Source organism: Paramisgurnus dabryanus, chromosome 10, assembly GCF_030506205.2.
Source record: "Paramisgurnus dabryanus chromosome 10, PD_genome_1.1, whole genome shotgun sequence".
In the NCBI taxonomy this organism is placed as follows: Eukaryota; Metazoa; Chordata; class Actinopteri; order Cypriniformes; family Cobitidae; genus Paramisgurnus; species Paramisgurnus dabryanus.
In genome coordinates this window covers 5,049,418-5,062,415 of record NC_133346.1, presented here as the reverse complement: position 1 = coordinate 5,062,415, position 12,998 = coordinate 5,049,418, and the positions used below count along the sequence as shown (strand labels likewise).

General features: G+C 37.6%; 1 protein-coding gene across 2 annotated transcripts in view; it reads right to left on the bottom strand.

Annotated features, from left to right (window-relative positions):
* Positions 1–12,998, bottom strand: part of bmp1b (bone morphogenetic protein 1b) — a 31,029-nt gene that overhangs the window by 10,466 nt on the left and 7,565 nt on the right. For both annotated transcript variants that reach the window (XM_065261459.2, XM_065261467.2), the window contains exons 4-9: positions 11,814–11,931; positions 8,262–8,440; positions 8,013–8,118; positions 3,513–3,637; positions 3,040–3,155; positions 765–867 (exon numbers count right to left, since the gene is read on the bottom strand). In XM_065261459.2, the coding sequence (XP_065117531.1) occupies positions 765–867; positions 3,040–3,155; positions 3,513–3,637; positions 8,013–8,118; positions 8,262–8,440; positions 11,814–11,931 (747 nt within the window). The remainder of the gene's footprint in view (positions 1–764; positions 868–3,039; positions 3,156–3,512; positions 3,638–8,012; positions 8,119–8,261; positions 8,441–11,813; positions 11,932–12,998) is intronic.

Genomic DNA, 12,998 nt, shown 5'->3' with positions numbered 1-12,998 from the left:
TTCCGTCGGAATTTTCCGTCGGTCTTAGTACATGATGTAACTACAAAAGAATCAAGTTTAAAATAGGAAATATCAAAACTCTTTGGTTATTTTTTTGTGCGATGCTAATGGTCTAATCCAGTGGGTCTTAACGTTATTCCTGGAGGCCCACTGCCCTGCATGTTTTGAATGTCTCTTTTATCTGGCAGACTCAGTTCAGTTCATTGAGATCTCTTCTAATGAGCTGATGATTTGAATCAGGTGTGTTAAATAAGGGAGACATACAAAATGTGCAGGGCAGTGGGCCTCCAGGAATAACGTTAAGAACCACTGGTCTAATCAGATTCAATGGATTATGCTAAGCTATGCTAAAAGTGCTACCGCTAGATGCATAGATCAGTTAAATGGATTCCAAAACAGTAAAAATCAAATGTTTAAATCTAGGGGAGCTGGAAAATGAGCATATTTTCAAAAAAAGTGGAGTGTCCCTTTAAGTATAATCAATTTAAATTAACAAATAATTTCAATTTAGATTTTTTATCTTGACTAGTAATGAGCTCCTGTAACTAACAAAACAAAATTTTCAAAGAAATTTAAAAACTTAAAAAAACTTAAAATACAGAAAAAAGTAGTTCATAGCGAAGTGAGGTTAGTATCCATAATTTAGTATTATGCATGGTTGCCATTCCTTTTTACAAAACGTATTGCGTGAATATGTTATGCCAGTAAGAAATTCATTAAAATGCAGAAATACTGAAATATAAAGATTTTTAAAAAGTGAGAACCTATCAAGGGTGCATTTCTCCAATATCCATCACGGATCTCGATGTGGTCGTACCAGCACAGGTGACTTCTGTACAAATCCATTGAAGTAAAATTAAGAATGATCTAACAAATAAACAAAAACAAAGGAAAACGTAAAATGAGGCAGTCAACAGTATAAATCCTATTTAATAGATTTTTAAAAAGATGTATATTTCCCCAGAGAAGAGGTGCAAAAATACACATAATTATAGTTGGGTCATTCTCAGAAAAACAAGAAATGCATGTGCCCTTATGACTTATTCATATATCTGCCTGCAAAAACCCAGCTGAGGGCATTTTTTTGTGTTTGACTGTTTTCTACATAAAATCTAAATACATAAAATAACATAAAATCGAAGAACATTTTGTGTGTGAAAATATAACCGTGATATTTTTACATTGTTCCCACACGTTGGTTAACTTCAAATTCAAGGACCTTTCAAGAACTTTCCAGGTCCAATACCCTCAAATTCAAGGACTAAAACCATTTTTACCTTCACAAACATACAAAAAGTGCTAGACATGCTAAACATCTCAGTCCCATAGAAAATCCTCTTTTAGAAATGTCAGCCAGAAAACGGCCCAATCTGAAAAACTGATGCTTATGACATCACAGGCATCTAACTGCCCCTCAACTTTAAAATAATTGGCTACATTTTTTGAGTGGCAGCAAAGTCAACCAATCAGTAATGAGACTGCAAGTTAAGCCAGTAGGGGGAGCCAAATAGGTGCAAAACCACTTGTTTAAAATCCCCCACCCTAATAGAGCTATCTGAGAGAGGTTTTTAGGAAGCTTCTAAGGCATTACAGACCCGAACAAAAAAAAATTTGTCTACATGTCACATCACAGAACAAGGATAAATACCCCGTTCAATCATTCTATGTCACCTTTAAAACAAATTTGTGAAAATAACACATCTTGTGTCTAGTTAAGGACAACACATTAGATAACACATCTATTTGTTATTTTCTGAAGAACACACTTATGTGTTATTTTAACATCTTGTGTTGTCCCTTCTATTTTTCTGAATTTAACATCAACACAAAATGACACATAATGTGTTAAATAGGATAACACAAAACAATGTGTTAAAATTAACAGATCCTTTCTTAGAGTGTGTATTGTTACAGTTTTCATCTGTCAAACACAATTATGCAAAAAAGCATTTTTTGTATTATATCAAAATTCGCAAACAGAAAATATAAACATTCAAAACGAATAGCTTTTAGGATGTCATCCTACACTTCACAGGATATAATATGGATTGTATCCAGAAAACTTAACAAAATAGATTCAAGGACTTTTAATGACCTGCATCTATGCATGTTCATTTTCAAAAACTTTTCAGGGCCTTTACATTTTTCACAAACTTTTAAGGATTTCAAGGACCTATGTTATTAATATTGACTGCGTACGGTCATGTCAAAAATTGAAATCAATATAAAAATCACTAAGTGAAATAAGCAGTGGCGGCCGGCCAGTGACTTGTCTTTCGAAGGGCGCAAATTCAAAATATGTGTTCGTTGCGTCATGTGAACCATGTGAATCATGCGTCATGTCAAAATACGTGCCTGCTGCAGATGGATCGTACAGGTTTATGATCAAAGAGACACTCACGTTTACAAAAAAATGTACTTAACACTAAAATTTGATTATGAGATTAAGCGAGTATCTGGCAAACGCGAGCGTCTTTTTTATAAACCCCTTAGAAGCGTCTGTAGCAGGCATGTATTTTGACATCACGCGTGATACACATAAGTTTACATATTTTGACATGACAAGCCACACACGACAACATAAATACATGTTGTGATGAGTTTCTCAAAAAAGAAGTCACTTGCTGGAATTGGAAATAAATCAAACTTTGATGCTCCTAATCTCATCATTAGATTTTGAGACTATAGCCTGGATTCAATATGGCCGCCTCTGTGATGGAAGTCCTGCTTTCTAATTAAAACAACCAATCATCAATCGATAAAGACAGTTAATGTGAGGTTTAAATGTTGGTCAGAAATGTTTAATATTTAATTGTGATTTTTTTTGTCTCAGGATAGATATAGATATCTGCCGTCCCCCATTCAAGTAGATAGGACTTGAACGAGATGTTGCAACCCTAGTGGCATGACTTCTCTCTGTAGTCCAAACCAAATCATATTAAAGTACGCAGCAAATTGAATTACTTAAACCACAGACGGTATCCTGCATCAACACTGTAGTCCTAGTAACAGGTGCAATTTGCATATGTGTTTTTATACCTTCTCACCAGGCGTGACAGATATCCTCCATATGCAATGAAGATATGCAGCATATCCGTTCGGAAACCCAGGGGAGGAGAAGTTTCCAGTGCTGTCTTGAAGGCTCTCTCCACATCCTGTGGACGAAACCACATTGAGAGAAACTGACAGATGCTTGACCTGGAAACCGGATTCTCTGAATGGAAAACAGTAGCAGTTCTGCAGATGTTAAGGTTAGTTTAAAAGCAACCAGCTTTGTTTTAAAGTACGAAATCACTCCAGCTGAGGTTAAAGAGATTAAAGGAGATGATTGCAAAAACAACTGTTGGGATTTACAGGAACACCATGATCGTATTACAGATATGTCATTTCATTTCTCCACCGAAAGAGGAAATCTAAAAACCTGGTTGGTTCTTCAAACGAATGCTCGAGCCACGATGCAAAACAATGGCTGCTAGAGCACAGATGTGCTCGGGATCTGAAGGGCCACTTACTTGGACACTTGTAGAGTTTTTGTGTTTGAGCGATGTCTCCTTTGCTCAATCTCGTACGCTGTCCGATGGGTGGACGGACTCCATCGACGTCGTACTTCGGCAGCATGGTATCAAGATAGATGCCCCTATTTTTCAGACATAAAAGCAACAACTGAAGTAAAGTAAAATCTTAAAAGGCTTTCAGAAATGCTAAGATACAGGGTTATGAAAGCGATGTGTCCTTTGGGGCCACTCTACAAGTTTGTACTTATTGAGTCTCAGTATCATCCAGTTCCCATGGCAACAGCACTCAGAATGGGAAGAAGGAGATTTATTCACCCAAACTTGAAAATTCTGTCATTTTTTCCTCACCATCATGTCCTTTTAAACACATAAACTATGTTTTTTCCATCCACATCTTTGATTGAATATTAATGATGATAATAATAAAACAGCATCAACTTTTTTCAAAATTCTTCTTATCTTCTACATAAAAATTGAACTCCTGTACAAGGTTTTACTGACACGAGAGTGACTGCGTAATGATAGGATTTTAAGCTTTGGATAAAAGCTTTGCCTTTGACTCCCTGGAGCCCACCCTTGCATGCCAGAGAACAACGGCACTCCAGTCCTGCAATTATCCAGGACTAAAAGCCGGAAAGAGCTTTATTTGTTCTGGCCCAATTCCAGAACCCCCCGACCGTACAGTGGCGAAGGTAAAACCGCACAATGTGAATATTTCTGGATGTGAGGCCGGTAGGAGAGGAGCCGCTTTGTCAGCACTTAAAATAACAATCATCATGTAATCTTTCTTTCCCACACTTCTTAGTGGTACAAACGGTTTCTCATGCAATTTACGTTACTCTGCTGTAACTCGACCAAACCCAGACCGAGCTTCTGAGAAGTTATATATAGAAATATTAGACCTTAACTGCATTCATTGCAGGACAGTACGAGGTCTCAAATAACTTTAATTTAAAGGGATAGTTCGGCCAAAAATGATATTAAACCCATGATTTACTCACCCTCAAGCTGTCCGAGTTGCATATGTCCATCGTTTTTCAGACAAACACATTTTGGGATATTTTAGAAAATGTTTTAGATCTTTCAGTTGATTTAATGTAATGTTACGGGGTCCACCAATAGTCCACGACCTTCAAGTTCAAAAAAAGTGCGTCCATCCTTCACAAATTAAATCCAAACGGCTCCAGGATGATAAACAAAGGTCTTCTGAGGGTAATCCGCGCGGTGTTGTTGTAGAAATATCCATATTTAAAACTTTATTAACGAAAATAACTACCTTCCGGTAGCCCCGCCATCTTAGACTCCTCTGTATTCAGGAGAGAGTATTAGCGTAGTGTACGCACTTTTCTTAGTGACGTATGACAAATTCGGAGGGCGGGGGCACAGAGGAGCAGCAGATTAGCCTCTGTAGGCTGCGTAAGCTCTCATCCTGAATGCAGACGCGACTAAGATGGCGGCGCTACCGGAAGGTAGTTATTTACGTTAATAAAGTTTTAAATATGGATATTTCTACAACACCGCGCGGATTACCCACAGAAGACCTTTGTTTATCATCCTGGAGCCGTTTGGATTTAATTTGTGAAGGATGGACGCCCTTTTTTTGCGGACTTGAAGGTCGTGGACTATGGGTGGACCCCTTTAATCAACTGAAAGATCTAAAACATTTTCTAAAATATCCGAAAATGTGTTTGTCTGAAAAAAAACGATGGACATATGCAACTCAGACAGCTTGGGGGGGAGTAAATCATGGGTTTAATATCATTTTTGGCCGAACTATCCCTTTAACATTCAAAAAGTTTCATCACATCTAAAGGCAACTAGGTTCTGGTGGTCACCCAGATTTGGAACTGGACCTTCAGTCACCCAAATCCAAAACCATAATAGCACCACCACAATGTAAATGATTGAGTGCATTGTGTTTAATCTGTTGCATAAATATACAGGGTTCCCGCAACATGTTCGACTGGTGGATTATTACCATGATGTGTAGTTATTTATGATCACTGTAGCAGCATTTCTAAAAATATATATTTGCTAATAAACCATTCAGATTGAAACCAGTTTGCAGATTCGTAAAAGGGATAGTTCACCCAAAAATGAAAATTCTGTCATCATTTATTCACTCTCATATTTTTACAAACCTGTATAAATTTCCTTGCTCTGATGAACATGAAGGAAGATATTTTGAGGAATGTTGGTAACCAAACTGATCATGAGCTCCATTTACTTCCATAGTAGGAATAAAGAATACCATCGTAGTGAATGGGGCTCATGAATGGTTTGGTTACAAAGATTCCTCCAAATTTCTTCCTTCGTGTTCATTAAAATTTATACAGGTTTGTAACAATATGAGAGTGAGTAAACTGTGAATTTTCATTTTTGGGTGAACTACTGTATCCCTTTAAACATTCAACAGATTCACATAATAATCCTCATTATCATTTGACATCATAAAACCAATAGCTGGCAGACCGGGACAAGTGGATGGGTCAGCTGGTCTTTCAGCCTGACCAGCATAAAAAGTGACCACAACACAGCTAAACCATGTTGCTAAAGCAGCTAAAACCAAGCTTAGATGTTTTTTCAGATGCTTTTATCCAAAGCGACCTACAGTTCAAGTATATGTAATCCTTGGGAATTGAACCCATGACCTTTACAGTTTTTTTTTTTGATCATGGGAACCCTTACGTTATAATTATAGTAATATGACCTCACCACTCACAAAGGCAGAAAATGGCCAATAATTTATGACCAATAATAATGCTGGATAATTTATTCTGATAAATATTCAATGGATGGTGATTATTTTTCTGTATACCACACACCTGACCTGTCAAATGTCTTAAAAATAGGCACCAGAGCAATGTTTGTGGTAACTGTGGTATAAGAGAAATAATTGACTCTGGTCCTTTAAATTATGTGAGGAATAATTGATGAAGGGCCATTGAATTATTCGAAAATAATGCACACCCAAGGTGGTAATGTCTTCGCCTTTATGCTGCGTTCACACCAGCCCCGGTAGAGGCATCAAGCGAGAGTGATTTCAATGTTAAGTCAATGTGAAGATGCGTTGACGAGCGTCTGGAGGTCTTGCGTCCCGAAAGAGGTGTTTAGCGTGGCGCGGTAGACACGATTCCGCCTCATTTACGCATTCCGCCTCATTCACGCGAATGGCGCGAATTGAGCATTGGCGCTGGAAACACGAGAGTTGAAAAATTTGGCGCACCACGTTAACCAATCAGGAGCTTGCTATAGTAGTGATGTGATTAGAGGAAGGGAGCGGAGTCGCAGTAGGCCCTCCCATGACGTGAATTTCCGCGTGAATGCCTCAATGACTAGAATTTCACGTGCGGCTTTCATGCACGAATGAGGCGAGTAAACTCAAAATATTCAAGCGACAAACTAGACGCGGTAGACACGAATTTGACGCCTCAAACACGGCTGGTTACACTGCGGATGTGCATTATTTTCAAATAATTCAAAGGACCGGAGTCAATTATTCCGCTTATCCAACGATTACCACAAACATTGCTCTGGTGCCTATTTTTAAGACATTTAAAAGGTTAGGTGTGCGGTTTACAGAAAAATAATCAACACCCATGGAACATTTCTCAGCCAATCAGAATAAATCATTCAACAGGCATGGTTTAATTGAAAATAATGCACAGGCGGTGTGCAGTACTTTCTTAAAATTCAACGGCTCCTTGTCAATTATTCATAACATATTGCAGTTAATATTACTTGCAAGCTCTTGATCAGAGAGCTCTCTACCCAAACAAAAACTGCTCTTGAACTTTGCCTCACTGCAGCATCTGGCTGCATTTCCACTTTAAAGCCACTAACAGCAGGTTAGTCAGCAGTGAAAGTGCCAAGTCTTCAGAATCCATTCCACCCCATCAGCTCAACAATAACTTTACGATTGGGACCCTGGCAGACACAGTGACATTTGTCATTAGTATGAAATGCAACAATCCCCAGTGAAATAGCCTGACCTACATATTTTGTGGTGTTAATAATCACACATTTCATATAAAACTTGATTTTGGGGACTTTTTTAATGGCTTTTAGCAAAGATAATTATTACAAACAGAGGAAATTCCATTGTGCTTTTAATATGGCTCTGATGATGGAAGTCCCGCCTTCCAGTTAAAAGAACCAATCACCATTTGATAAAGACTGACAATTGTCTAAGGGAGGGGCTCTGTACAGAGTTGCGTAAGGTGCTTGCCCACCTGTGCGCATGTGCGGTAGCTGAAATGGCCTCGAATGAAAGTGATTTTAGCATAATTTAAGCCTAAGAAACAAAAGTTATGGTACAGTTGATGTCAGATTTAATTGTTCGTTGTGGACAGACATGCATGAACTGAAAGAAAGTCTTAAATTGGTCTTTAAATACTAATAATCATAAAATCAGTGTTTATATATCACACAATTGTAATAAATATAATATAATAAACTGTAATCACATATAATTTACAATAAATATTGACTTCAAACCTGGAAAAGGTGTTTCTCGCATAATGCATGATGCTATCAAAGTCGTAAACCTCGCCCAAGGAATCTACATCATCAGACTCCATCTTTATGAAGTTGTACTCCTGACCTGTAAAATACAACAGGTAAACCAATAACAGACCCCTTTACATTCTCAAAAATATCTGGCAGTTTACAAAAGACTTTAAAACGTATCCCTGAATATTCCAAGCACAATTCAGAAAGCCCACTAAGCCAAGAGAGTTATTGTACCTGGCTGAATGTTTTCTCTAAATATGTCAACATGTTCGTCTCGGTCAGGTCGCGTGTGCTCATGCCAGAAGCCAATGACGTGTCCGAGTTCGTGCACCACGATGCCAAACTTGTCACAATTTTTCCCAATAGAGATGGCCTGTGGACCTCCCCCTCTCCTTCCTACGAATGAACAGCATCTACAAAAGAGCAAAACAGTGGTAAGAAGAAAAATGTTTTACATTCTGTAAACAATTTTTTATGCACTTTTTCACACAGGACCATGTGGGTTTGGATTTTGTTTTCTCTTCATAATACAACCCCAAAACAGAAAAAGTTGGGACACTATAGAAATTGTGAATAAAAAAGTAATGGAATAATTTACAAATCTCATAAACTTATATTTTATTCACAGTAGAATATAGATAACATATCAAATGTTGAAAGTAAGATATTTTGAAATGTCATGCCAAATATTGGCTCATTTTGGATTTCATGAGAGCTACACATTCCAAAAAAAGTTGGGACAGGTAGCAATAATAGGCCAGAAAATTTAAATGTACATATAAGGAACAGTTGAAAGACCAACTTGCAACTTATTAGGTCAATTGGCAACATGATTGGGTATAAAAAAGAGCCTCTCAGAGTGGCAGTGTCTCTCAGTGGTCAAGATGGGCAAAGAATCACCAATTCCCCCAATGCTGCGGTGAAAAATAGTTTTCTGAGCTTCTCAGAGAAAAATTGCAATGAGATTGAAGTTATCATCATCTACAGTGCATAATATAATCCAAAGATTCAGAGAATCTGGAACAATCTCTGTGCGTAAGGGTAAAGACCGGAAAACCATACCGGATGCCCGTGATCTTCGGGCCCTAAGACAGCACTGCATCACATACAGGAATGCTACTGTAATGGATATCACAACATGGGCTCTGGAATACTTCCAGAAAACATTGTCAGTAAACACAATCCACCGTGTCATTCGCTGTTGCCAGCTAAAACTCTGTAGGTCAAAAAAGACGCCATATCTAAACATGATCCAGAAGCACAGGGGTTTTCCCTGGGCGAGGCTAATTTAAAATGGACTTTGGCAAAGTGGAAAACTGTTCTGTGGTCCAACGAATCAAAATTTGAAGTTCTTTTTGAAAAACTGGGATGCCATTTCATCCGGACTAAAGAGGACAATGACAACCCAAGTTGTTATTAGTGCTAAGTTCAGAAGACTGCATCTCTGATGGTTTGGGGTTGCATGACTGTGTGTGGCATGGTCAGCTTACACATCTGGAAAGGCACCATCAATGCCGAAAGGTTTATCCAAGTTCTAGATACATATGATCCCATTCAGACGTCGTCTCTTTCAGGGAAGACCTTGCATTTTCCAACATGACAATGCCAGACCACATACTGCATCAATTACAACATCAAGACTGCGTAGAAGAAGGATCTGAGTACTGAAATGGCCAGCCTGCAGTCCAGATCTTTCACCCAAAGAAAAGATTTGGTGCATCATAAAGAGGAAGATGCGACAAAGAAGACCTAAGACAGTTGAGCAACTAGAAGTCTGTATTAGACAAGAATAGGACAACATTCCTATTCCTAAACATTGGTCCTCCTCCAGCTGTTCCTTATATGTACATTTAACTTTTCTGGCCTCTTATTGCTACCTGTCCCAACTTTTTTTGGAATGTGTAGCTCTCATGAAATCCAAAATGAGCCAATATTTGGCATGACATTTCAAAATATCTTACTTTCTACATTTGATATGTTATCTATATTCTATTGTGAATAAAATATAAGTTTATGAGATTTGTAAATTATTCCATTCCTTTTTTATTCACAATTTATACTATGTCCCAACTTTTTCTGTTTTGGGGTTGTAAAAACCTTCATTTCAAAACTGCATGTTGTGTTTGTTTGATTAATATTTAAATTTCTTTCATGATCTGAAACATTAAAGTGTGACAAACATGCAAAAAATCGTGGAAGGTGACCAACACTTTTTCACACCACTGCAAAATTATAAAACATTTGGAAGTAACCAACTGCACAAAATATAATGCTTAAACAGTAACAAATAAAATGTTTTAATGTTCACGTCAGGCTTTTAAAAGTCACACTGGTTGCAAAATTTTATTTTAAATCTTTCCCCGCCAGCATTTTTAAAATAAGTTGACGGTCAGCGCTATAGCATTTTCTTTAGGATATTCACAAAAGTTTAATGCCTTCCAGAAAATGTTCTTCTTTAAATGCACAAACATACAAATATCAAATGAAAGTACAGACCCTCTGCTTTCAAACAAAAAAAGTTTTATCCTATCTTGATTTGTTCTCGTTTTATCACCTCTCAAATATACCAAAATTTGAGCAAAAAGCTAAGATTATAGCATTTTTAAAGGACTTTTGTTAGAGGTCAGTTTTAGAAAGATGATCAAAGCATACACACAGTTTTTACTGTTTTTGGATCAGTGGATGCTTCAGTGTTATATAAGTTGGGTAAGAGCAGCACCTGGTGGACAATAGCGGAAATATGGATTGCTGTAAAAACTTGTTATTGGGAAACCTTTCACTTAATTGACAAGATAACTCGTCAATGGCGGGGAAAAAGTTAATAGCCAAACACGCAAATGAGTCATTTGTAATCAAATCAAATTTGCCTCAGACTAAAGTTCAGACATTTTGAATTGACCTTTAGAAATGCAATGGCCATCTCTGACAAGCAACGGTAGGGTCATACTGTGTAGAGGACAGTAGGATCTTTCTTTAACCAAACAAATTTGATGTACAATTTATCAAAGTTCGACAAGCCTGCATTCAATCCACTGAACACACACAATAGAGTGAATGCGGTCAATAAGATCCTGAGGTCAGGCTCGGCTCCAACTCGAAAAACGGCTTTGTGACAAGGGCATCTGAAATTAGGATGGTTTTATTCACGAGCTGCACATGGCCTGCTCTTCTTATTGTTGTTTAATGACAAAGTTTTGATTCGCAACAAAGTCTTCATCAGCAATCCCACACACACACTTATGAATATGCATCATTTAGTTTTGTAAGTTTATTTTCTGAAGAAGAATTGAAGAAATGTCGTAGTGCAAAGCATGCTATATAGACCACCCCGAAGGCAAATTGCATTCCCAAGTTTAATACTCCAAACTGAGGGTTCATTGAAATCCTAACCCTGTCTCTAAGTATGAGCAACAGCATAATAAAGCAGCAAATAATGCTTTGAAAAGCTTTTGGTACATGACCTGAGCACACAAGCAGATCAGGATTGTAACCCAGATACACAGTCCTATAAAGGCTCAAATAAAAAAACGTTAGAGGAGAACATCAGTACAACAGTCACAAACAACCTTCATGCAGCGACGCTACCTGCTGAGAGCAGCTTTGTTCTAAAAGAAAACTGTGTTTGTGCAGTTGGTGCATATAAAAAAACGCTAAGAATTTTAAATTCTGGTAAAGAGCTGCTATTCATGTGCATTACGAAACTGAGGGACAAAATTGAATCATGAATATTTATGGAGGTTTATAACAGTGAGTTATCTACCTATTGAGATGTGAACTTCAACTTACCCACATGGCCGGATGGTAAAGACAATGTAGCTTTCCTCTGTGCTTCTGTCGACAAAGGTCACGCAGGTATATTTCTCCCAGTGTCGCATAGCTTGCTTGAAAACGGCTCGCTGGCTGCCTACAGGGGTTGGAATCGGTAAAGACCTGGAGTTATTGAACTGACCGACAACAAAACTACTCGGCCCCAAAGAAATATTACACTTTCAGTCGTTACTGTTTTAATAAAACATTTAAGTACAGAGTATTTATAAGTAATAGGGATGCACCGATACCACTTTTTAAGGATCAAGTACGAGTACCGATATTTTTTCCCTGGTACTCGACGATACGGATACCGATGTTGTTGTACTGTTTTTTCATGTGGCAATTTTCTAGGAACAACACAATGAGACTAATGAATAGTGATGCACCGATGTATCGGCCACCGATATTTATCGGCCGATTTTTGATGGATTTGAAACCATCGGCATATCGGCAATAGCACGAGAAAGGCAGATACCGATTGTTTATTAATTAACTGCATAAAGAAATCCATTATATGCCTCTCTTATTATGTTGGTTAGTTGAATGTTAATTAGATCCAATCCATGTTGAGTTAAAAATAATTTGATGCAGAAATAAACTAGCTAATAGACCAACTGTATAGTATTGTATACAAGTGTTTAATATCGGTACCGGCCAGAAGTTGTCTGTTTAAATCGGTATCGGCCCAAAAAATCCTATTGGTGCATCCCTACTAATGAACATATCAGCATCTTTATTTTTAACAACTTCAACACATATTATAAAAAACAAATCTTATCATCACAAAATTTCACAGTGTCCAATAACCTCCAAAGGGAAAACCAAGGCTAAAGTAATCACAGACAAGAAGACAATCAAAATTGTCATAAAGTGTCATAAAGTACATTACGTGAGGTATCGGTCTTTGGTATCGGGGTTTTTTACGAGTACGAGTAGCTTGGTATCGGTCCCGATACTGGTATCGGTGCATCCCTTATAATTAACAATATGTATTTACTATAGGGTTAGGGTTTGGTTTAGGGTTAGTTGCATGTAGTAATGCACAACTTACTTGTATTACTATATCAATTGTATGTTATGTGTGTAACAAAGTCACTTTAAAACAGAGTTAGCATTAGTGTTAAGCTGTTTAGGTTTTATTTGGAGTAAGTATGGGGAAAA